The sequence below is a fragment of the Nicotiana attenuata genome, chromosome 2 (genome assembly GCF_001879085.1).
Source record: "Nicotiana attenuata strain UT chromosome 2, NIATTr2, whole genome shotgun sequence".
NCBI classification, from domain to species: Eukaryota; Viridiplantae; Streptophyta; class Magnoliopsida; order Solanales; family Solanaceae; genus Nicotiana; species Nicotiana attenuata.
The window spans coordinates 45,701,591-45,728,792 of record NC_031990.1 but is presented as its reverse complement, the minus strand read 5'-3'; the positions used below and the strand labels follow the sequence as shown (position 1 = coordinate 45,728,792).

Sequence of the window (27,202 nt, the reverse complement as noted above, 5' to 3'; positions counted from 1 at the left end):
ATCAACCACTCCTCTAGTAGTTTCTTGACCACCGGGGGTGGTGTTTCTTTGACTACAGATGTAGAGGCTCCTTTTTCGTGCAATATTGTCAAGTCTTCAGATGAAGAGGGTGAGATCTCTTCATCCTGTGCACTACCAGGTGTTGTACTTAGGATGTTCTCTCTACTGGCCTCGTTGAGAGGGCCAATGAGGTTGGCCGTGACGCCTGCTATTGCTTTCATTCTTGCGTCACTTTCTGCCATTTTTTGATTTCTGTAGGGTGTGAAGGATGGTGGTTCGTTGCTCTTTTCGATATTCTAGGTGCAAACTATGATTTCGATTGGCGAAATCCCCACAGACGGCGCCAAATTGTTTGACTCGAAAGATAATAATTACTTTGCAAGTGAATACAATCAAAATGAATCAAAGGTAAATAGTAATCGAAGATAACGAGACCTAGAGATATCTATTATGTTTGTTATTGCTTTCAATAGATTGGATATTCAAGAGAGAAAAAGAAAGAGAGAGAGAGAGAGAGAGAGAGAGAGAGAGAGAGAAAGCTTGTTCCAAAAAGATCAGATGTCTTTACAACATTGGGATCCCCCTTTATATAATAGGTAAACCCCCTTGAAATAATAAAATAATACAGAGATTAGTCACGTTCTTTCGAGGAAACGACGAGACCGATGATACACTTCACCCCGACATTCTTAGGTCGTGCCCTCATTTTGGCTATCGTGTAGTCGTGGGTCGTTACTACCGTAGTGGGTAGAATTCAACCCCATACAGCAGCGCCGAAGGGTTTGGAATTACCATAATAGTAACAGGAGTTTGTATACAAATATTAATAGGGATTTTTACCTTCGTATACCATATATGAAACCTTATTACCCTCAATGTTTAAGGTTTCTATTAATTACACTTCAGTATACCAAATTACCATTTATATACCATAATTCAAATTAGGGATATAATTAAGGGTTCATTTATATTAGGCGCTAATTTAGGACCGTATCTTCCCACATTTACCTTTACCCGTCTCTCTCCCCCCACCCCCTATAACCCCCCACGTTTTACCTTTACTACCCCACATTTACAATCTGTTTTGTTCTCTACAGAACCCACGTTCTACATTTTTCTCCATTTAATTTCCCAAAATCCCAAAGTTATCATTCTCCCAAATTGAAGTTCCATCTGATTCATTAGTTGATATCCCCTCTTTTGATTTGGGTGTTTTAACACCAAAATCACCCCAAAAAAAAGCAAAATCTACACATGCAATGGAACCTACTACTAACATTTCATCTCCTAGAACAATCCGTGCCGAGATGAGAACAAAGCTATTGCACAATGTAGATGCTGCAGGAGGTGCTAAACCTGTCGGCAAACAACTCAAACGAAAGGGGAAAGAGTTGTGTGAAGATGACGATTTTGTTGAAGATGTCCCTGTTAAAAAACCCAAGGTGTCTCCTGCTTCATCAAAACAAAAAAAGAAGAAACCTTCCAAAAAACTCCCAAAATTGGTTGAGAAAAAGAATTTGGTGAAGGTAAACATTAATTATTTTCCTTTCCAGTTTTTTAGGTTGCTTTTGGATTTAAAAATCTCTTGTTTATGTGTTTTGGTAAATTGTAGATTAGTTGTCTTAATTTTGTAGATTATTTGTTATTGTGATTTTATACAGTTCATAATTGTAGTTATTTTGTAGTCGTTTTGTAGTCATTTGGGTAAATTGTAGATAAGTTATTTTAACTGTGTAGATTATTTGTAATTGTTATTCTCTACAGTCCAACATTGTAGTTATGTTTGTAGTCCATTTATACTTATATTGTCGTTAGCTGTTATATTTTTGAAACAGAGCTGTGGTTACCTTTTTCTTCCTTCATGTTTGGAGATAATGTTTATATATGTAGATGTCCTGTGGTGTTTTGTAGTTATATGTGTGGGTAGGCTGTTCTTTTTTAAGGTATATTTGTAGTTATTGTGTAGTTATATCAAGTTTAATGCTTCTTTTTTATGCAGTCTACTAATGTTAAATAATTTATTATTTCTGCAGAATGGTCATTATTTTGCCCCACATAATGTGGATTATGGGGTGCTTAGATTCCACACTTTGTGTGATCCTAGCATTTCTAGCCAGATAAAAGCGTTACTCTCTCCAAATGCTTTAAATCTTTTCAAAAACACTTGTTTTGATTACTTATTTTCTCTCCCCTCAATTTGCATGCAAAACCAAGCAATTCATCTTCTGATGAAGTATGAATTGTCTAACTGTAATGAATAATTTTTTTCAGTCCTCTTGAAGGGTGAAAATTGAATTTTTCATTGAGAGACTTTGGTTTAATTACTAGTCTAAATTGTGTGAATAAGTTTTCAGATTATGGTTATACTTCTACTTATGTTAGCCATTTAATGAATACCTATTTTCTGAATAAACCAAGGGTTGAGAAGTGGCATTTGAAAAATGTAGTAACAAATAGAGCTTGGGTAAACGATGAGGATGCAGTCAAGTTGTGCATTCTTTATCTATTGAAATTTTTTGTTTGTCCTTCTGATAAAGACCATGTGTCTTTTATAGGCCAGTTTAGGTTCTATTTGGTAGAGTCTGGTAATTTTGAGTCATACCCATGGGGTATTAAATCCTTCAATCAGGTTATGGAATCCGTCAGGCATCGTTTAAATCCCCGTGTACATTCTTATCTCATACGGGGATGCTCATTAGCCTTGCAAGTGTGGCTTTATGAGTATTGCTCGACCGTCAGCACGGAGCTTGCTATGAGGTGTTCTGACTCAATACCTCGCATATTAAGATGGTCAGCTAATAAGGGGCAGATTTGGTTAACTGCATTTGAAGAGAAGATGATCAAGCCTGAGTGGGTTAAGGTATATTTTTTAGTATTGTATGTTGCTACATTTACCTTCATAATAACTACAATTAATCTACATTTAGTGAGTTACTTGAACTAACTGTTTTTTCCATCATTCAGTTCACAAGCATGACTGAAACTGGTGAAGAGATTGGAGTGCTTACTCTGCCAGACAAGAATCATTATGAAGATGAACAAGGTGCACAATCATCACAGGTTCCAAATGCTGGTTCTCCAACATTGGAACCCAAGCATACTGATTGTCAAGAGGACAATGAATCTATGGCTAGCAAGCTCAGGAAGCTAGAAAAGGGGATTGAGCAGGTAATATAAATAACTACAATATATTTACATATTTGCTACAATTTATCTACATTCCATAAATAATTAATGTATGTATACATTGTAGTTAAATTGTAGTAAAATTCTATAGTCAGCCCTGTTGGTATTGCACTCATCTTACTTAAATTGTACTAGAACTGTAGCACTTTGAATAAAATTACCAACTAACTATATTTTTAACTTTTAGGTTGATGGAAAGTTAGAGGAATTTAGGAAGGATGTATTTGAGGAATTCAATGACCTTCGAGTGTTTATAGATGAATCTGTGAAGAGTCTTTTGAAATTGATAAACAAGAGATATAATGTGGATGAGGAAAAGGTAAGAGTTGACATATATTTATATAACAAAATAAATTATGACATATGAAACAATATACTCAAACTAATATAAAATCTTTAGTTTGCTGGTAATTCAACAAAAAACAAGGACCAACAACAAGGAGAGCACAACCAGCAATTTCAGTTCAATATTGGTGATCAAGTGCATACAAGCACAAGCAATACAGGTATCTACAGAATGCCTACATATATATACACTTAGTATAAATGTTTACAGATCATAGTTTTATTATTCACATTTTTATCTGCAACTTCCTACATATATCTACAACTTTCAAGGGAGCATTATCTAATTATATTTACCTTTTTTTCAATATGAATTGTAGCTGCAGTTTCTCCGGAACATGTTCAAGCACATATTGACTTATATCCAGATTTTCAAAAAGCAGCTGAGGTAGATAAAGCAGGTATAATATCATACTTTCATTATAATAAGGTTACAAAGCAATATTTTATAATTCACATTTTATCTACAAATTCCTACATATAGCTACAATTTACATTTTTTGAATTATTAATTCAAGCTGAAGTTTCAACAGAACATGTGCAAGCACATGTTGAGGAAGAACCAGAATTTCAAGAAGTACCTGAGGTACAACAAGCAGGTATAATATCATACTGTCATTATATTCACATTTTTATCTACAAATTCCTACATATATCTACATTTTGGATGGCAGCATTAACTAGTATTATTTACATTGTCCTCATTATTAATTGAAGCTGAAGTTTCTCCTGAAGGTGTGCCAGCACCTGTTGAGGAAGAACCAGAATTTCAGGAAGGAGCTGAGGTAGAACAAGCAGGTATAGTATCATAATATCATTCTGAATAGATAATTGTTGTTTATACAATTTTACATTCCTGTTAAGTAAGTTATTTTTTATTAACAGATATTGAAGATAACAATGCACAGTCCCCAATTCACGGTGTGACTGTAGCAGCTCGGACAGAACAAGTCATTGAGAATCCGGTAAATGAAAGTGGAGATGGAGAGCATGTGAATGAAGTTGTTCCTGAAGGTTCAGGCATTGACAAGAAGGGTGTGACATTGGATGACTTTGAGTTTCCAGACAACTTAACACAATTGGTTATGTATGGCGAGCCCATACCAGATGAAGCTAGCCCTATTCATCCGGGGAGAACCAGGCAACCGGGGAAACATGCACGATCACCTTTCACACCTCTATATAGTTCTGGAGGCAGCAGCTCTATTGGACCTAAATTTTTCTACCTCAAGCACCCCCTCACAACTGTTATAGGTGAAAATGTAGATGCTGATTTGATAGATAGGTTCACCAAGTGGTTATACCACCGTAGTGACAAAGTATCTAAGAGGTATGAATGCGTAACTTGACACTTTCATTTCAGCATTTTTAAAGTTTAAATATGTAATTCATTATGTCATTTTTTTTATTTGATATTTATTTGTTGTTTCAGGAGGAAGGAATACTTTTCCAAAAAAGATAACCAAATCAAGCCTTGGTTAAACCTTGGTTTTGAAAAGGTGGATAAGAAGGACTGGTTTTATTCCCTTGCTCACCCCGGACAAGTCATCAATAACACGGTAAGTATAAAGAATAAATTCACAATATATGTTTTGTCTTCAGTTGTTTTGTGTAATTGTAGTTATATTGATGACATAAGATATAGGTGACCATGCCTTTTACTATAAATTGTAGATATATTGTAGACATTTCATATAAATGCTGATTCTTATTATTTATAGTGTAATTGTGCTTTTGTTGGACCTTATGTCTCATATTTGACGATGATTTGTATGTACAAATTGTATTTTTGGTACTTTGGACAGAAATGGAATCTCTGTATATCATCATTGTAGTTAAATTCTGACTTATAATATTAACTGTAGTTTACATTTGGATATTATTGAGACCTTATGTTAGTTGCTGTGTTGCATTTGTTGCTCTGTATAGTAGCTAAAGTGTAGCAATTTGTTACATTATTATGAATGCTGCAATTGTAGTTTAAAGTGTAGCTGTTCTGTAGATAATTGTGGTTACACGGTAGCTTATAGTAGATTTTATTTTATTTTGCAGCACATTGATGTTATTATGTGTTACCTGAGAAAAAGAGGCAAATATGGCTCCAACAACAACACTAGGTTCACACAACCGATTGTTTGTTCAAGACAAAGATTGAACAAATCTATGACAAGTTCATAAGTTCTCCGCCAGAACAAAAGTATTCGGTTGTTAAACCCGATGATGATGTTGCAGAATACATTCTTGGGTATAGACTTCTTGCTAATGTTGCCTTGGGATCTAGTTGACTATGTCATCATGCTTGTGAATATTGTAGAGAATTTCCATTGGTTGTTGCTCGTTTTCGACATAGAGGACAGGCAACTTTATGTGTATGATTCCATGGTGTCTTCACACCATTATAATGCTGTTGAATCATTAGTTGATAAGTTTTCAATCATTATCCCTCTGTATTTGTCTTGCACTGGTTTCTACGGAAAACGTAAAGACATTGACTTCAAGACCACAAAGGTATACATTGAGAAACCAGTTACAGACCCTCTCACCATACAGTGGATGGTTGCGAAGATTCCACAACAAAAGAAAGGATCACTGTAAAAAAACTATTCTCTCTTTCTAGATGTTTAATTATTTTTTTATAATCATTTGTTAAATAATTATTTTTTTTTTATTTTATGCAGTAATTGTGGTGTATTTGTGGCTGCTTTTGCGGAGTATGTTAGCCTTGGAGATTTGTCAATCCCTTCAGAAGACCTTTCTGATATCGACCAACACTGTAGACGCTATGGAGATCTCCTATGGGACTATGCTACAAAGAAGCAAGAAGATGGGTCAATCAGTGAAAGTGAGGTAACAGGCAGACTAGCAAGGAGGAAGGGTGCTCTTGCTAAAAATGAGAAGACTAGAGTACAGAGAAAGAAGAAATAGAGTCTTGTGTTCCTAGTTTAGTTGATGCCATTTTGTAGTTGAAGGAGAATACACTGTAGAAAATATGCCATTTTGGTTGTTTACAGCACTGTATCTTCAATATATTAAACTTGAGTACTCTGTTTTGTTAGAATACAATTTGCCTACAATTAATCTTCACATAATTTTTATGAAATACCTTCAAGTACTAGGTAATATCTGTATATAACTGTCACTTGAAATAAAATTACACAGCAAACAGATGAAATAAATACTCAAATCATATAAATAAATTATCCATAATTTATCTACAAATCATCTACAAATTATTACCATGTGTACAATTTAACTACATTTAACCTACATTTTACCTACAATCTGGAGGCACTTTACATTAAGGTTACTTTATTAATATCAGTTGTTTTATAGATAATAAATATTAAAGTTTAACTAAACTATATAAAAGACAAATTTAGATGCCTGACAGAATACATAAAATCATATCAAATGCAATGTCACGACCCTAGTTCACCAACCGTGAACATGTCATGACGGCACCTGGTCCCCATGACCAGGTAAGCCTATTATTACGGAAATATAATAATTGCGGAAAAATAGAGAAAATCAAATTAAATATCTAAAGGAAACTGTACTGAATGCCGCTCGGCATGTACAACTCAATATCACAAGTCTAAAATAATTCCCAAAACCCGGAAACTCACGGGCAACATAGGCTACAGAAGTGTATAGTAAGGCTCCAAAACTCCAGAATATCTAACAACGAGAGAAAGAAAACTAAGTGCTATAGATAGAGTAAGAGGGAGACTCGTCGGTCTGCGGACGCAGCAGATCTACCTCGAAGTCTCCGTAGTCCTCATGCCTCACTGATAGTGCGCCTGAGCAGAGGTACCTGGATGATCTGCACATGGAAAAACATGCGCAGGAAGGGCATGAGTACACCACAATGGCACTCAGTAAGTGCCAAGCCTAACCTCGGTTGGGTAGTGACGAGGAAGGTCAGGGCCCTACTGAGGCAAAAATATAACAATAACAATAATTAACAGTGTGGACATCTGACAGAAATAATAAATACAGCACTGTAATAAGGCAAGTCAACGAGGCAATAATAACTACAAAGATAGAGTAAAATACAGCTCAATGTCAAAGATACCAATGAGGATCTCCAAGGATACCGTCCTGTGGCCTTTTTCTCAACTGTCCAGTGGATCTCCCGGGATACCGTCCCATAGTCCAACCGTCAATGTGCAGGGGGATCTCCCGGGATACCGTCCCGTAGTCCCAAAGTAAAAGTGCAGGGGGATCTCCCGGGAATCGAACCCGTAGTCCCAAAGTAAACAGACAAGGGGGGGGGGGGAGCTACCAGAATCCCAGATCCGTAGTCCTAATGTAAATGCGCAACCACAACCAGAAACAACCAAGAAATGAAGTACAAAAGACAAACACAGATAGAACTAGCCCAGCATGCTCCACGTAGTGCAGTCAAATAACTTAAGCAACTAGACAGTCAAATCAGCTAAACATGCTTTTCCTAATCTAGCATAAGTCATAACTCCAAATAGAACAAGCAAATAAGAATAAGAACTAAGTTCCCATAGCTTAAGTAAAAACCGGGATTTTATCAATCGGCTCAAGTACGCGCTCGTCACCTCACGCACAAGGCACTCAAATATCAAGTAAAATCCTAAGGGGAAAGGTCCCCCACACAAGGTTAGACAAGCCACTTACCTTGAACCGGCTCAATATCACTAGAAACTGCGCCTTTGCCACGAGTATCCGACTCCAAATGGCCCAAATCTATTCAATTCAATTACACAACGTAAATAATATTGCAAACAACTGATTCCACTATTAAATTTAAAGCTAGGGCGCGAAAATAGGTAAAATGACCAAAACGCCCCTCCAGCCAACGTCTCGGAATCAAATAATTTTCACGTTTTCAGAACCCTCGTACTCTCACGAGTCTAACCATATAAAAATCTCCCAAATCGGAGGTCAAATGCCCCCTCAAAACCCAATAGTTTGGTCTATGAACTTTCACCCAATTTTCATTTAAAAATCCGAAATTTATAGATGAATTCGTGATTAGATTAGTGGGTTTTAAGCATAAGGGAGTAGAGAATCGTTACCCAGTAGTTGCCTTTGAAAAACCTTCGAAATTTCTCCCAAATCCGAGCTCTCTAGCTTGAGTTTTGTTAAAAATGGCTAAACCCTCGTTTTGAAATGTTTATAACTGTTCAGGTCCGTAAAGCATCGCGAACACGGATAGGAGCTCGCGTTCGCGGAGAAGGAAAAATTAAGTGGCCAAAAATTCCCTTCGCGATCGCGAAGGTGGGACTGCGAACGCGAAGGCCTGGGGGTCATGAGCTATGGGAACGTGACGTAGGGCACGCGAACGCATTGAAGGAAAAATGAAAGGGCCAGAAATTGCCCTATGCGAACGCGAAGCTGTACATGCGAACGCGATGGGGAAAGTGCTGAAGCTACGCGTACGCGGGGGTGGGTACGCGAATGCGTATAAGGAAATTGGCACCCCTCCAGGATTACACTACGCGAACGCGTGAGAGGGGGCCGCGAACGCGAAGGAGGAGTAAGAGAAACCTACGCGAACGCGAAGAAGGAAATCAAACCTGCAACAGCTGAGAATTTTTCTGCAATTTTTCAAACACTAAAATGCCGCGTTGAGCATCCGAAACACACCCGAGGCCCCACTCAAACTTCGGCATTTCAAGCCTAAATGAGCTACGAGCTTCCAAAATACATTCCGAACACACTCCCAACCCCGAAATCACCTAACGGAGCTAACAGAACCATCGGATTTCCATTCCGAGGTCGTCTTCACACTGTTCCGATTACGGATCATTTTTCAACACTTAAGCTCTCATTTAGGGACTAAGTGTCCTAAAACACACCGAATCTTAACACCGAACGTCTCGGCAAACCAAAATAGCAGAAATGAACTTAGGGGAAGCAGTTAATGGGGGATCGGGGCGTAAATTCCAAAAACTACCGGCCGGGTCGTTACATCCTCCTACACTTAAACATTCGTTCGTCCTCGAACGAGCATAGAGAACATACCTGAAGTAGTAAAAAGATGAGGGTACTGGTTGCGCATATCCTGCTCGATCTCCCAAGTCGCCTCCTCGGCCGGCTGACCCCGCCACTGAACCTTCACTGAAGCTATGTTCTTCGACCTCAACTTCCTGATCTGCCTGTCCAAAATAGCCACTGGCTCCTCAACATAGGATAGATCCTTGTCCAACTGGACTGAACTGAAATCCAACACGTGCGACGGATCACCGTGATATCTCCGGAGCATCGAAACATGAAATACTAGATGAACTCCGGCTAGGCTGGGAGGTAAGGCAAGCTCATAAGCAACCTCCCCAACTCGCCTCAAGATCTCAAAAGGGCCAATAAACCTTGGACTCAGCTTTCCTTTCTTCCCAAACCTCATGACGCCTTTCATAGGCGAGACCCGAAGCAGAACCCGCTCACCGACCATATATGAAACATCACGAACCTTCTTGTCCGCGTAACTCTTATGTCTGGACTGGGCTGTACGGAGTCTATCCTGATCACCTTAACCTTCTCCAATGCATCCTGGACCATCTCTGTGCCCAATAGCCTGGCCTCACCCGGCTCAAACCAACCCACCGGAGATCTATACCTCCTACCATATAAAGCCTCATACGGCGCCATTTGAATGCTGGACTGATAACTGTTGTTATAAGCAAACTCGGCCAATGGCAGGAAATGATCCCAAGACCCTCCAAACTCAATCACACACGCACGGAGCATATCCTCAAGAATCTGAATAGTGCGCTCGGACTGTCCGTCTGTCTGGGGGTGAAATGTTGTGCTCAACTCCACCCGAGTGCCTAACTCCTGCTGCACGGCTCTCCAGAACCGCGATGTAAACTGAGTACCTCTTCTGAAATGATGGAAACTGGAATACCATACAAACGGACGATCTCCCTGATATAAATCTCCGCCAACCGCTCCGATGAATAAGTGGTACACACAGGAATGAAATGAGCGGACTTGGTCAGCCGATCCACAATGACCCAAATGGCATCAAACTTCAAGGTCCGTGGGAGTCCAGATACAAAGTCCATGGTGATACGCTCCCATTTCCACTCGGGGATCTCTATCTGCTGAAGCAACCCACCCGGACGCTGGTGCTCATACTTCACCTGCTGGCAGTTGAGGCATCTAGACACGTAATCAACTATATCCTTCTTCATCCGCTTCCACCAATAGTGCTGCCTCAAGTCCTGATACATATTCGCGGCACCCGGATAGATGGAATATCGCGAACTATGGGCCTCTGCTAGAATCAACTCTCGAAGACCATCAACATTGGGCACACAAATTCGGCCCTGCATCCTCAATACTCCATCATCCCCGATGGTCACGTCTCTGGCATCCCCACGCTGGACCCTGTCCTGAAGGACAAGCAAATGAGGGTCATCATACCGCCGCTCCCTGATACGGTCAAATAGGGAAGACCGGGAACCACACAGGCTAGAACCCGACTGGGCTCCGAAAGGTCCAATCTCACGAACTAGCTGGCTAAAGCCTGAACATCCATCGCCATAGGTCTCTTTGAGGCTGGTAAATATGCCAAACTCCCCAAACTCTCCGCCCGGTGACTCAAGGCATTGGCTACCACATTGGCCTTGCCCGGGTGATAAAGAATAGTAATATTATAATCCTTTAACAACTCTAACCATCTCCTCTGACGCATATTCAGGTCCTTCTGCTTAAGCAAGTGCTGCAAACTCCGATGGTCAGTATAGATCTCACAAGGCACCCCGTACAAATAATGATGCCAGATCTTCAAGGCATGAACAATAGCAGCTAACTCAAGGCCGTGGACAGGGTAGTTCTTTTCATGTATCTTCAACTGTCTGGACGCGTAGGCAATCACCCTACCGTCCTGCATCAAATCGCTCCAAGTCCAACCCGTGAGGCATCACAATAAACTTTATAAGACCCCGAACCGGTAGGCAGCATCAAGATTGGGGCTGAAGTCAAAGCTGTCTTGAGCTTTTGGAAGCTCGCCTCACACTCCTCTGTCCACTGAAATGGGGCACCCTTTTGGGTCAATCTAGTCATAGGGGCCGCAATCGATGAAAACCCCTCCACAAAGCGACGGTAATAACCCGCCAAGCCAAGGAAACTGCGAATCCCTGTAGCTGAGGAGGGCCTGGGCCAACTCTGCACGACCTCCACCTTCCTCGGATCCACCCGAATGCCCTCACTCGATACCACGTGGCCTAGGAATGCCACGGAACTCAACCAGAACTCACATTTTGAGAACTTTGCATATAATTTCTTCTCTCTCAGGGTCTGAAGCACTGTCCTCAGGTGCTGCTCATGATCTTCCCGACTCCGGGAATACACCAGAATGTCGTCAATGAAAACAATAACGAATGAGTCAAGATATGGCCTGAATACACTGTGCATCAAATGCATAAAAGCTGCTGGGGAATTAGTCAGCACAAAGGACATAACAAGGAACTCGTAATGACCATACCGAGTCCTGAAGGCAGTCTTCGGGATATCTGGCTCCCGAATCTTCAACTGATGGTAACCTGAGCGCAAATCAATCTCGGAAAACACCTGTGCGCCTTGGAGCTAATCAAACAGATCATCAATACGAGGCAAAGGATAACGGTTCTTCACTGTAACTTTGTTCAACTGACGATAATCAATGCACATACGCATAGAACCATCCTTCTTCTTCACAAACAAGACAGGAGCACCCCACGGTGAGACACTAGGCCGAATAAAACCCTTACCAAGTAATTCCTGCAATTGATCCTTCAACTCCTTCAACTCAGGAGGAGCCATGCGATATGGAGGAATGGAAATGGCCTGAGTGCCCAGCAGCAGATCAATGCCAAAATCGATGTCTCTATCGGGCGGCATGCCCGGAAGATCAACTGGAAACACATCGGGGAAATCCCGTACCACTGGAACTGAATCAACAGAAGGGGTATCAACATGACATCTCTCACATAAGCTAAATACGTGGCGCACCCCTTCTCAACCATACGTTGAGCTTTAAGGAAAGAGATAACTCTACTGGGAGTGTGATCTAAAGTACCACTCCACTCAATACGTGGAATACCTGGCATAGCCAGCGTCACGGTCTTGGCGTGACAATCAAGAATAGCATGATGGGGCGACAACCAGTCCATGCCTAGAATAATATCAAAGTCAACCATACCGAGTAACAATAGATCCGCTCTGGTCTCAAAACCACGAATAGTAACCAAACATGACCGATAAACGCGATCCACAACAAGAGAATCTCCCACAGGAGTTGAAACATAAATGGGGCCACTCAAAGATTTCCCGAGGCACACCCAAATGCGAAGCAAAATAAGAAGACACATAAGAATAAGTAGAGCCTGGATCGAATGGAACCGATGCCTCTCTGTGACAAACCAGTATAATATCTGTAATGACGGAATCGAAGGCAACAGCCTCAGTGCGAGCAGGAATACAATAATATCTAGCCCGACCCCTCTCGCGAGGGCGACCTCTATCTCCCCGGCCTCCGCCCTGGCTGGCTGGGCAGGTGGGGCAGCAGCTGGAGCTGTGATCATAGCCTGAGAACTCTGAGGAGCCCGCTGCGGCTGAGCAGTCTGTGAAGATGCACCCCTACCAAGTCTGGGACAGTCCCTAACCATATGACGTGTATCGCCACTCGAAACAAGCTCTGGGAGGACGCAGTGGCTGTGACTGGCTGGGGCTAGGCCTGCTGGACTGACCTCTGGAAGTACCCCGCGCAGGAGGCGCGCTAGAAACTGGAGGCGCATAATAAGGCTCCTGAGGTGCAGGCGGAGCTGGAGTACTGCCGGCTGCTGGCAAAGCTGAATGTACAGGGCGGCCAGAATAACCCCTACCATAACGACCTGCTGATGGGGTACGGGCACCAGAGTAGTGACCCGACTCGCGAGACCTCTTGGCCTCCCTCTCCCCTCGCTCCCTGGCGACCATACCCTCAATCCTCCTAGCAATGCTCACTACTTGCTGGTAAAGAATATCCATCTCCAACTCTCGAGCCATGCTGGACCTGATGGGTGGGATAAGGCCCTCGATGAACCTGCGAACTCTCTCCCGAACTGTGGCAACCAAGGGCGGAGCATGCCTGGCCAACCTGGTATAACGGATGGCATACTCTGAAACTGTTATAGCACCCTGGCGCAAATGCTCAAACTCCGCGCGCCATGAATCCCTAAGGCTCTGGGGAACAAACTATCTCATAAACATGTCTGAGAACTGGGTCCAAGTCAGTGAAGCAGCCTCGACTGGACTGTCTAACTCATAAGTACGCCACCAATCATAGGCGGCTCCCTGAAGCTGAAAGGCGGTGAAAGAAACCCCGCTAGACTCCACTATGCCCATAGTGCGAAGGATACGATGACACTCCTCCAAAAATCCCAAGGCTTCATCTGATGCTAAGCCACTGAACACTGGGGGATCATATTTCTTGAACCTCTCTAGTCTACGCTGCTCGTCCTCTGAAGCAGCTGACCCATCCTCGGGCCGAACTGGTGCTGCAGGCGGTGCAGGAATGATCTCCGGAGCTTGCTCAACCTGCACTCGCTGCTCGGGAGTGCGCGGCGGGAGTCTGTGCTCCTCCCCCGGCCTGGGATGTGGCTGCAGCAAAGGGAAGCAACCCGGCCTGAGCCAAGGTGGTGTACATGCTCATGAACTGAGCCAGAGTCTTCTGGAGCGCTGGATTAGTAGTAGCAGTGGTAGGTGTGCCAGGTGCCTGGGCTCCGGCTAAATCTGCTGGTGGTACCTCGGCGGCAGCTCGCGCAGGTGTTGTGGCAGCACCGCATGCGCGTCCTCGACCTCTACCCCGGCCCCAGCCTCTGACGGCGGCAGCAGGAGGCGCGGGTGCCTGGTCCTCTCGTGTAGCACGTGTCCTCACCATCTGTGAGAGAATAGAAGACAGAAGTTTAGAATTGATGTCAAAATATCGCACGACAAGGAATTCAAAAGAAATGAAGATTTTTCCTAAACAGTTACATAGCCTCTCGTAGATAAATACAGACATCTCCGTACCGATCAGCGAGACTCTAATAAACCGGCTTGTGTTCCGTGACTCCTATGAACCTAGAGCTCTGATACCAACTTGTCACGATCCTAGTTCACCAACCGTGAACATGTCATGACGGCACCTGGTCCCCATGACCAGGTAAGCCTATTATTGCGGAAACATAATAATTGCGAAAAAATAGAGAAAATCAAATTAAATATCTAAAGGAAACTGTAATGAATGCCGCTCGGCATGTACAACTCAATATCACAAGTCTAAAACAATTCCCAAAACCCGGAAACTCACGGGCAACACAGGCTACAGAAGTGTATAGTAAGGCTCCAAAACTCCAGAATATCTAACAACGGGAGAAAGAAAACTAAGTGCTATAGATAGAGTAAGAGGGAGACTCGTCGGTCTGCGGATGCAGCAGATCTACCTCGAAGTCTCCGTAGTCCTCCTGCCTCACTGATAGTGCGCCTGAGTAGAGGTACCTGGATGATCTGCACATGGAAAAACATGCGCAGGAAGGGCATGAGTACACCACAGTGGTACTCAGTAAGTGCCAAGCCTAACCTCGATTGGGTAGTGACGAGGAAGGTCAGGGCCCTACTGAGGCAAAATATAACAATAACAATAATTAACAGTGTGGAAATCTGACAGAAATAATAAATACAGCAGTGTAATAAGGCAAGTCAACGAGGCAATAATAACTATAAAGATAGAGTAAAACACAGAGTAAACATAGCTCAATGTCAAAGATACCAATGAGGGTCTCCCAGGATTCCGTCCTGTAGCCCTTTTCTCAACTGTCCAGTGGATCTCCCGGGATACCGTCCCGTAGTCCAACCATCAATGTGCAGGGGGATCTCCCGGGATACCGTCCCGTAGTCCCAAAGTAAAAGTGCAAGGGGATCTCCCGGGAATCGAACCCGTAGTCCCAAAGTAAACAGACAGGGGGGGGAGCTACCGGAATTCCACATCCGTAGTCCCAATGTAAATGCGCAACCACAACCAGAAACAACTAAGAAATGAAGTACGAAAGACAAACACAGATAGAACTAGCCTAGCATGCTCCACGTAGTGCAGTCAAATAACTTAAGCAAGTAGACAGTCAAATCAGCTAAACATGCTTTTCCTAATCTAGCATAAGTCATAACTCCAAATAGAACAAGCAAATAAGAATAAGAACTAAGTTCCCATAGCTTAAGTAAAAATTGAGATTTCATCAATCGGCTCAAGTACGCGCTCGTCACCTCGCACAAGGCACTCAAATATCAAGTAAAATCCTAAGGGGAAAGGTCCCCCACACAAGGTTAGACAAGCCACTTACCTCGAACCGGCTCAATATCACTAGAAACCGCGCCTTTGCCACGAGTATCCGACTCCAAATGGCCCAAATCTATTCAATTCAATTACACATCGTAAATAATATTGCAAACAACTGATTCCACTATTAAATTTAAAGCTAGGGCACGAAAATAGGTAAAATAACCAAAACGCCCCTCCAGCCAATATCTCGGAATCGAATAATTTTCACGTTTTCAGAACCCTCGTACTCTCACGAGTCTAACCATATAAAAATCTCCCAAATCGAAGGTCAAATGCCCCCTCAAAACCCAATAGTTTGGTCTATGAACTTTCACCCAATTTTCATTCAAAAATCCGAAATTTATAGATGAATTCGTGATTAGATTAGTGGGTTTTAAGCATAAGGGAGTAGAGAATCGTTACCCAGTAGTTGCCTTTGAAAAACCTTCGAAATTTCTCCCAAATCCGAGCTCTCTAGCTTGAGTTTTGTTAAAAATGGCTAAACCCTCGTTTTGAAATGTTTATAACTGTTCAGGTCCGTAAAGCATCGCGAACGCGGATAGGAGCTCGCGTTCGCGGAGAAGGAAAAATTAAGTGTCCAAAAATGCCCTTCGCGATCGCGAAGGTGGGACTGCGAACGCGAAGGCCTGGGGGTCATGAGCTATGCGAACGCGACGTAAGGCACGCGAACGAATTAAAGGAAAAATGAAAGGGCCAGAAATTACCCTATGCGAACGCGAAGCTGTACATGCGAACGCGATGGGGAAAGTGCTGAAACTACACGAACGCGGGGGTGGGTACGCGAACGCGGGGGTGGGTACGCGAACGCGGGGGTGGGTACGCGAACGCGTATAAGGAAATTGGCCCCCCTCCAGGATTACACTACGCGAACGCGTGAGAGGGGGCCGCGAACGCGAAAGAGGAGTAAGACAAACCTACGCGAACGCGATCGAAGCTTTGCGAACGCGAAGAAGGAAATCAAACCTGCAACAGCTGAGAATTTTACTGCAATTTTTCAAACACTAAAATGCCCCGTTGAGCATCCGAAACACACCCGAGACCCCCGGGACCTCAACCAAACCTACGGACATATTCCATAACATCATTCAAACTTGTACCAATCCTTAAACCACCTAAAACAATGCCGGAAACACGAATTAATCATAGATTCAAGCCTAAGAACTTCAAATTCCAACAAAACACACTTTCGATAAAAAAACTAACCAAACCTCGCCCGAATGACCTGAAATTTTGCACACACATCCCAAATGACATGACGGAGCTACTGTCACTTCCGAAATTCCATTCCGACCCTCGGATAAAAAACTCACTATCGGACCGGAAACTTCAAAAATTCAAACTTCGGCATTTCAAGCCTAAATGAGCTACGAGCTTCCAAAATACATTCCGAACACGCTCCCAACCCCGAAATCACCTAACGGAGCTAACAGAACCATCGAATTTCCATTCCGAGGTCGTCTTCACACTGTTCTGATTACGGACCATTTTTCAACACTTAAGCTCTCATTTAGGGACTAAGTGTCCCAAAACACTCCGAATCCTAACACCAAACGTCCCGGCAAACCAAAATAGCAGAAATAAACTTAGGGGAAGCAGTTAATGGGGGATCGGGGCGTAAATTTCAAAAACGACCGGTCGGGTCGTTACACGCAAATACACAAATTGTAGTATACTTCATGATGATCTTCAAAAACTTAAACGATTACACAAAAAATCTGCTAACTTGAACTCACTAACATTTATTTTGAATTAGTATTCTAGCTATATGATATTCATTTCTTTTTGGGTGCATTCTTGCAAGTTCTTTTGTTATGCCATTCACCTCCACAATTTCCACATGACATTTTGTACTTCTTTGACTTTATTTCATCATATGTTTTATATCTTTCCTTTTGAGGTCTCCCTGGCTGCCTTTTATCTCCCGCCGGTGGCTTTACTACCTCATCCAGAATATGTTGTGGCACATTCCATTTGCTTTCATCAGGAAGAGGATTTACTGGTATTTCATACCTATGCAGAAGGCTCTTCCTTGTGTATTACGGAGAGCAATAGTTTTCATATGTTTCGTTCCTGTGCCTTAATGCTGCCAACGCATGCGCACATGGAAGTTCTTCAAGTTGGAATTGTCCACAGCTATATTTCTTGTTTTCTAGACACACAATATACCGCTTCACACCATCTAACACAGTATGTATATGATCTGTTGAAGCCCTCACCTACAATTGCAGAACAAACAGAAAAAATATTATATGAATCATAAAAATAGATTATCTACAACTTATCTACAAATCAGCTACAAATATTCTACACCTTCTCTACAACCTACAATTATCTACAATTTGACTACAATTTATCTACAATCTGGAAACACTGTATATTAAGTAATTTATTTTTTCTGCACCAAATAGACAGATCTTACCCTAAGCTTGTAAGATAATGTTCTGTTGTCGTCCAATTCTTTGTTGTATTTGTACCCAAGGTATGTGAAATTACCCTTTGCCTTCAATAACTTCTCTTTCGTCCAACGTTCAAGAAGTGTCCTCATATACTCTAATAGGTCAAATATTGGCAGCTCTCTTGCCTCTTTTGTTACAGCATTCAACGACTCGGCAATGTTTGATGTCATTGTAAAAGTTCTATTCACCGTTGCATGAACTCTTGACCATCTATGATAGCCAATATCATATAGGTAAAATTTCACACGCGGGTCTACCTCTTCAATCTTCGACATCCTTTCATTAAATTCATCCAGAGTGTATGACCGTGCTGTAGCAAAGTAAAATTCATGTAATTGTAGATGTGCCTTCTTGAATTTGGACCTTATATTTGTCCAAATATGCCACATGCAAGAGTAGTGTGGCATGCCCGGATAGACAATTGATGTTGCCTTCAGTATACTCTCATTCCTATCTGAAATAACACACATTGAAGGTCTTTCACCATATGCCTGCTTGAATTGCTCAAAGAACCACTTCCAAGATGCGTCGTTTTCAGAATCAACCACAGCATATGCCAAGGGCAATATTGTACCTACATTATTAATTCATAAAATATTAATTGGCAGCTTTGAAAATGTATATAAAAATATAATTAAATAACAACTACAATATATATTCAGAATATAGACAAATTATCTACATTTCATGTAATAACTACAAAATTACTACAATTTAACTACATTTTATAGACTGCCTACAAAATAACTACAAAATTCTTACACTTTTTACCTGCTGCATCCATGGTGCTTGCTGTCAGCATAATCCCCCTGTAGGCTGACTTTAAGAATGTCCCATCAACCACTACTACTGGCCTACAATGTTGCCAACCACTTATTGATGTACAAAAAGCAACAAATGCGTATAGAAGCAGTCATCTGCTGCCTTCTTCAATTTAACAACAGAACCAGGATAAGTCTCCTCGAGAATATAAAAATATTTGGGTAATTTGCTGTAGGAGTCAGCCGGATTCCCTCTCAAAAACTGTAAAGCCTTTTCCTTTGCTCTCCATGCTTGCATGTAGCTTAGGTTCAGTCCATGTTCGGATAACATGTCAGTTTGTATGTCCTTTGGTGTGTAAACAGTCTTAGGATCACAATACTTTGGAACGACCATGCTACCAACTACAGCTGCAGTACGTTTGCGCTGTATGAATGCTTCGTCCATTAAGGAGCATGTGTATTGTCGGATGAAACTCCTTATCTTGAACATTGCGGAATCATTAATTGACATTGCCTTGAAGTGCCATTTACAGTTTTCAGCAACGCATACAAGCCAGTAGCTACAAAAAAATATAATATTTAATACATACTATAAATGTAGATGCAACAAAAGGACTGTTTTAACATAAATCGTTATAAACTACAATTTAATTACAATTGCACTACAATTTAACTACAATTTATAAAAACCTCATATATTCACTAAAACACTGCTTTTAATGATCTTTTCTCCACAAATAACTCCATACCTTCTATGACTAGATCTTTTTACTCTGAACTGGAACTTGTGCATCGCAGAAAAGTTCTTCATTGCAGCAACTATAGTTTGCTTGTCCTGATACACTTGTCCTTCTTCAATATATGTTTGCGTAGATTCTGTTATTGTTTCACTTTGATATTCCTCTATAGCTGGAGAGGATGGAATATCAAGTAACTTTAGGGATCCAGACGAACCTGCATCAACATACAGATAAACGTAGCAACTAAGTAGATAATTTTGAAAACAACATTGCTTTATACTCTTCAGCACATTGTTTTTGTAGTTTAATTGTAGGTAAATGTAGTAATATTGTAGATAACACACTAAAACCATAACTCTATGCAATGTCGAATTATACAAACCTGCAGTTGTGCTATCGTTGGTGATTGCCAATTCCATATTGAAATCTCTTACACTTATACATAAAGGATACGAACCTAAGTTTTTATTCTCCTTTTTGGTCTCCATATACACACGAACCCCCATATCATTCCTAATCTCCATCGGAGGACAATTGTCATTCACCATGTATTTGATTTTCTACAATTTTTTCTGATGTATCAATCGATAGTTGTTCTGCAATTGTAGAAATCAGAATTCTGTAGCTTGCATTCTCATCTACCACAATGGCATCAACTTCAAAATCTCTAAATCTGCCATAGTTATCCCAATTCCCATTCAATTGTAGCATGATTGGGATTTTTGACATGATTTCGTGTAGTTGAGAGAAAAAAGATGAAGAACAGATATACGATCGACAATTTGATTACTGAGAACGATGAAGAACAGTTTTGAATTCTACAATTTGTATTCTGTTTGTTGAAGCTTTTGAAGCTCTGCGTACTTTTTTGAATTGTAGTTTCAGAGAGAATTACGCAGCTTCCAGATCTCCTATATGTTTCAAATTTTGAATTTAATTTGAAATAAATCAATCCCAGATTCTGTGACTGATTTTTCGCGCGCTATAAATGGCAGATTCTGCCTGGTTAACGATTGGTATATAAATTGTAGTTAAAGTGTGGACTGGGCGGGTAATATACAAACTATGCACATTTTTGGTAATAAGGTTTCATATATGGTATAGTTAGGAAAAAATCCCATATTAATATATGCTAACATTTATGTAGTGAATTTCTTCTTTTTTGTTTTTGTAATTTGATTTATAATTTTAATGTATAGCATAATACTTATATTTGATAAAGTAATGATAAAGCACAAATTATGAACCCTCTAGTAATACTCAAATTCCTAATTTATTGTTCAACTACTCCGTATGTTCCTTTTATTTGCCGCTTACACTAAAAATAATTTTTTTGTTCAGTTTAACAATTCAAGAGAGATTTATTATTTTCTTTCAATATTACCCTTAGGATTAAGTACTTATCTAGGATATTTATTGGAGGTACAAATTTAATAACCATTGAGAAGGGTAATTCAGTAATTTGGTAAAATAAATTCTTAATGAATAATTTATTGAGAAGTTTGACAAGTTAATAGAGAACTAGTAAAATACAGAGGCGGATAAACGTTGTTGGACGCCTAAAGGCAAGCCATGATAAGAGGCCTTAAATTTGATTAATAATTTAGATATTTTTGTTTAAAGTTTATTGTTTTTGCTTTTTAAGATGCAATTTAACCAACTCATTTAATCTTTGTTGAATTACTATTTTTTGATAAGAATGTATGAAATTTTAATTATGCGGGAAATTGTATTTACAAAAATGATAAACTAATCAACTATAGTATTAATTTGTTCAAGTTCCAACGAGAAGAACTAGAAAGTAAGTGCATATTTAACTGCCTTTCACTTTCATTAGAATTTTACCAACCAACTACAAAAAAAAAAAACCACATAAGTACTATTAACATTTAAATTAGGGGTATTATCACTTTTAGCTCGCGTCAGAAATTATTTATATCTGTTAGCCAAAAAAGTATATAAAATTTATATAATTTTGTATACAACATACAGAACGTGTATATATATATATATATATATATATATATATATACATATATATATATACATATATATATATAATTTATACATTTTTTTTGGTTAATATTTTTACAACGGGCATATAATGTTATTTTTCCTTTAAATTACATTCCCATCTGTCTGTTCTTATATTGTAGCTTAAAGAAAGGAGTTTTGAAAAAAAGTAAAACTACAGAGAAAGAAAATTTTGAGTGGAAGGAAAACTTTTGTAGTGATTCATCGTACTATTTCAATGATCGCCTTTCCACAAACAACAAATTCATAAAAATTGCTAGTTAATCATTTAGTTGAATACATAAGTAGCCCCTTAAATTTGCCCATTTTTTTTATTTAGACACTTAAACTAAAAGGTGTACCTATTGAACATTTGAACTCAAATTATATTGTCCCAATTGGACACATTTTTTGCAGCAAGCCAAAATACTTCATGCGTGCGGTTCAAACGCGATTGACATGGCAGTGTTACAAATCAGAAAATGACACATCAACACACCATTTTTTTCCACCTTCCCTTTGGCCTCCTTCATTGAACGCCCAATCTTCACGTGAAAATACCAACTGCAGTCCAGCTTCATGACTCCCATGTACACCATTTTAACTTTTTTATAAATTGTTATTTTATGCTTAATACCCATCGTAGTCTAGATTCATCACTCCAATGTACTCCATTTTAAATTTTTTTATAAATTGTTATTTTAAGCTTAATTTCTAGCAGAATTATATACCACAAATTTCAGTAAAATGAGATTTATGAATCTTGTTGATTCATGGGATCAAACTTGTTCAACTTTTAATCATGGCATACCCAATAAAACCTTCAAAGCAATCATGAATAGGTGTGTCAATGGCTATATAAGTAGGTTATCTGAAAGAAATGGATTTTATATATGTCAGGAAGACAAAAGAAGACGAGGGAAAGAAGAAGGTAGTCGCTGGTGGTCTGAATTTCGGCCGGTTAGGGTGGCAGTGGTGGTTTTAGGGAAAAGTGATGGAGATGGTGTCGATAGTAACGGTGGGTGTAATGGTACCGATAGTGGCCCATGAATCGTCCTCCTTCCTTGGTGCTTAATGACAATTTCTTTCCACCTAAATTATTTTGTACTTTTATGTTCGCATGATTCTTAATTTCTCGAGACGAAGAAAAAATAGTTGTAGCTAAGGTAAAAGTCAAAATATAAAAACCAGATGTACGAGAGGTATGTATAGTTTTTGAGTTAGAAGGAAAAGACAATTTTGGAGGTGCCTAGCTTTTCCCATTTTCATGTATGAGGTTAATTAGCTTTATTTAAGGCTGAATACATAAGTAGCCCCTTAAACTTGCCCATTTTTTTCATTTAGATACTTAAACTAAAAGGTGTACCTGTTGAACACTTGAACTCAAATTATATTGTGCCAATTGGATACAGTTTTTGCAGCAAGCCAAAATACTTCATGCGTGAGGTTCAAACGCGATTGACGTGGCAGTGTTACAAGTCAGAAAATGACATATCAGCACGCCCTTTTTTTCCACCTTCCTTTTGGGCTCCTTCATTAAACGCCCAATCCCCACATGAAAATACCCACTGCAGTCCAGCTTCATCACTCACATGTACTCCATTTTAACTTTTTTATAAATTGTTATTTTATGCTTAATACCCATCGTAGTCTAGATTCATCACTCCAATGTACTCCATTTTAAATTTTTTTATAAATTGTTATTTTAAGCTTTATTTCTAGCAGAATTATATACCACAAATTTCAGTAAAATGAGATTTATGAATCCTGTTGATTCATGGGATCAAACTTGTTCAACTTTTAATCATGTCATACCCAATAAAACCTTCAAAGCAATCATGAATAGGTGTGTCAATGGCTATATAACTAGGTTATCTGAAAGAAATGGGTTTTATATATGTGAGGAAGACAAAAGAAGACGAGGGAAAGAAGAAGGTAGTCGCTGGTGGTCTGAATTTCGGCCGGTTAGGGTGGCAGTGGTGGTTTTAGGAAAAAGTGATGGAGATGGTGTCGACAGTAACGGTGGGTGTAATGGTACCGATAGTGGCCCATGAATCGTCCTCCTTCCTTGGTGCTTAATGACAATTTCTTTCCACCTATATTATTTTGATATTTTATGTTGGCATAATTCTTAATTCGTCGAGACGAAGAACAAATAGTTGTAGCTAAGGTAAAAGTCAAAATATAAAAACCAGATGTAGGAGAGGTATGGATAGTTTTTGAGTTAGAAGGAAAGGACAATTTTGGAGGTGCCTAGCTTTTTCCATTTTGATGTATGAGGTTAATTAGCTTTACTTAAGGCTGAATACATAAGTAGCCCCTTAAACTTGCCCATTTTTTTCATTTAGATACTTAAACTAAAAGGTGTACCTATTGAACACTTGAACTCAAATTATATTGTGCCAATTAGACACACTTTTTGCAGCAAGCCAAAATACTTCATGCGTGAGGTTCAAACACGACTAAGGTGGCAGTGTTACAAATCAGAAAATGACACATCATCACACCCTTTTTTTCCACCTTCCCTTTGGGATCCTTCATTAAACGCCCAATCCCCACGTGAAAATACCCACTGCAGTCCAGCTTCATCACTCCCATGTACTCCATTTTAACTTTTTTATAAATTGTTATTTTATGCTTAATACCCACCGTAGTCTAGATTCATCACTCCAATGTACTCCATTTTAATTTTTTTTATAAATTGTTATTTTAAGCTTAATTTCTAGCAGAATTATATACCACAAATTTCAGTAAAATGAGATCTATGAATCTTGTTGATTCATGGGATCAAACTTGTTCAACTTTTAATCATGTCATACCCAATAAAATCTTCAAAGCAATCATGAATAGGTGTGTCAATGGCTATATAAGTAGGTTATCTGAAAGAAATGGGTTTTATATATGTGAGGAAGACAAAAGAAGGCGAGGGAGAGAAGAAAGTAGTCGCTGGTGGTCTGAATTTCGGCCGGTTAGGGTGGCAGTGATGGTTTTAGGAAAAAGTGATGGAGATGGTGTCGACTGTAACGGTGGGTGTAATGGTATCGATAGTGGCCCATGAATCGTCCTCCTTCCTTGGTGCTTAATGACAATTTCTTTCCACCTATATTATTTTGGTACTTTTATGTTCGCATGATTCTTAATTTCTCGAGACGAAGAACAAATAGTTGTAGCTAAGGTAAAAGTCAAAATATAAAAACAAGATGTACGAGAGGTATGGATAGTTTTTGAGTTAGAAGGAAAAGATAATTTTGCCGGTGCCTAGCTTTTCCCATTTTCATGTATGAGGTTAATTAGCTTTATTTAAGGCTGAATACATAAGTAGACCCTTAAACTTGCCCATTTGTTTTTCATTTAGACACTTAAACTAAAAGGTGTACCTATTGAACACTTGAACTCAAATTATATTGTGCCAATTGGACACATTTTTTGCAGCAAGCCAAAATACTTCATGCGTGAGGTTCAAACGCGATCTGACGTGGCGGTGTTACAAATCAGAAAATGACACACCAGCACACCCTTTTTTTCCACCTTCCCTTTGGCCTCCTTCATTAAACGCCCAATCCGCACGTGAAAATACCCACTGTAGTCTAGTTTCATCACACCCATGTACTTCATTTTAACTTTTTTATAAATTGTTATTTTTTGCTTAATACTCATCGTAGTCTAGATTCATCACTCCAATGTACTCCATTTTAAATTTTTTTATAAATTGTTATTTTAAGCTTAATTTCTAGCAGAATTATATACCAAAAATTTCAATAAAATGAGATTTATGAATCTTGTTGATTCATGGGATCAACCTTGTTCAACTTTTAATCAGCATACCCAATAAAACCTTCAAAGCAATCATGAATAGGTGTGTCAATGGCTATATAAGTAGGTTATCTGAAAGAAATGGGTTTTATATATGTGAGGAAGATAAAAGAAGGTGAGGGAAAGAAGAAGGTAGTCGCTGGTGGTCTGATTTTCGGCCGGTTGGGGTGGCAGTGGTGGTTTTAGGGAAAAGTGATGGAGATGGTGTCGACGGTAACGGTGGGTGTAATGGTACCGATAGTGGCCCATGAATCGTCCTCCTTCCTTGGTGCTTAATGACAATTTCTTTCCACCTAAATTATTTTGTACTTTTATGTTCGCATGATTCTTAATTTCTCGAGAAGAAGAACAAGTAGTTGTAGCTAAGGTAAATGTCAAAATATAAAAACAGAATGTACGAAAGGTATGAATAGTTTTTGAGTTAGAAGGAAAGGATAATTTTGCAGGTGCCTAGCTTTTCCCATTTTCATGTATGAGGTTAATTAGCTTTATTTAATGTAATTTTGATAAAAGGGAGTGAGACTAAAAAAAAAGGATAAGTAACTGTGGATTATGATGAAGAGGATAAGTAACCGTGGGACTAAAAAAAAAAGAGGAAGAAAAGCTAAAACAATTTAAGAAATTTTTTTTAGGGCGGTGGAGATGGTGGAGGTGGAAGCGGAGATGGTGGTGGCAAATTGAGGTTGAAGGAGGCAACAGTAAAAAAAAATAAAGGTTAGGGATTTTCACTCTCTTAGAAAATAATGTATTACACATGTTGTGCTATGTCAGCAATGTATGTTCAATTGCACATTATAATTTGAGCTGAGATGTCTAATAGGTACACCTTTTAGCTCAAGTGTCTAAATGGAAAAAATGACAAGTTTAAAGGGTTGCATATGTATTTAGTCTTTTGAGTAAGGAAAGCGGTATTCGACCTAATCAAATAAAAACTTTACAAAAATTACAATAGGAAAATTTCATATAAAAATAATTGGGCTCCCTACTTTTCAAGTTTATAGCACATATTTTACTTTACAACCAGCTAGCCCAAAAATAATAGGCTAAGATTCAACATCCAACTCCAATAGGTTCTCAAAATTACTATTTAATTTTTAAAAAAGATTGCTCAAGCTTTGAAGTTAATTTTCGAATCAGTAACTGTGACTCAAATATTAGTTGAACAAAAATCCATTTGGCGGTAAAAATTAGATTTTTAAGAAGCTTAAATATGTGGATTAAAATTTCGAATTTGGTTTCTGAGAAATTTGGAGTAGGTGTTATCTAGACTTGTTAGAAATAGTATAAGGAGGTTGTATATAAAATTTGAAGTCATTTAATGGAGATTTGGAATGGTTTTGAACAAGAATTGCAACTGAAATTCGTGAAAAAGTTCGTCTACAGATGCTTGTATAAAGGTGTATAATAGTGTATAAGATGTGTTGATACAATCATATACACTATTATACAAGATTATATATAATTATACAAAAAACTAACTTCGTCTTCTCCCTTGCGTCTTTATGAAATTTAACTCAAATCTTGCTCAAATATACTCCGAATCACTTTAAATTTAAATTTTGAAATCCTTTT

The 27,202-nt window shown here is 39.4% G+C and overlaps 1 protein-coding gene and 1 pseudogene across 1 annotated transcript; both read right to left on the bottom strand.

Moving 5' to 3' along the window:
- On the bottom strand, positions 11,773–12,180 carry LOC109223105 (annotated as a pseudogene).
- LOC109219076 lies at positions 18,234–20,223 on the bottom strand. Its single transcript, XM_019383494.1, has 5 exons — positions 20,187–20,223; positions 19,814–20,018; positions 19,199–19,624; positions 19,075–19,157; positions 18,234–18,877 (listed from the first exon to the last, which is right to left on the bottom strand). The coding sequence occupies exons 1-5, from the start codon at positions 20,221–20,223 to the stop codon at positions 18,234–18,236; spliced, it is 1,395 nt and encodes a 464-aa protein (XP_019239039.1).

Coding starts and splice junctions, on each gene's coding strand:
- LOC109219076 (XM_019383494.1), bottom strand. CDS start 20,223: ATGGAATTGGCAATCACCAACGATAGCACAACTGCAG. Junction 19,625..19,813: donor AAAAGATCTAGTCATAGAAG/GTATGGAGTTAT, acceptor ATTTTTTTGTAG/CTACTGGCTTGTATGCGTTG. Junction 18,878..19,074: donor AAGCACCATGGATGCAGCAG/GTAAAAAGTGTA, acceptor TTAATAATGTAG/GTACAATATTGCCCTTGGCA.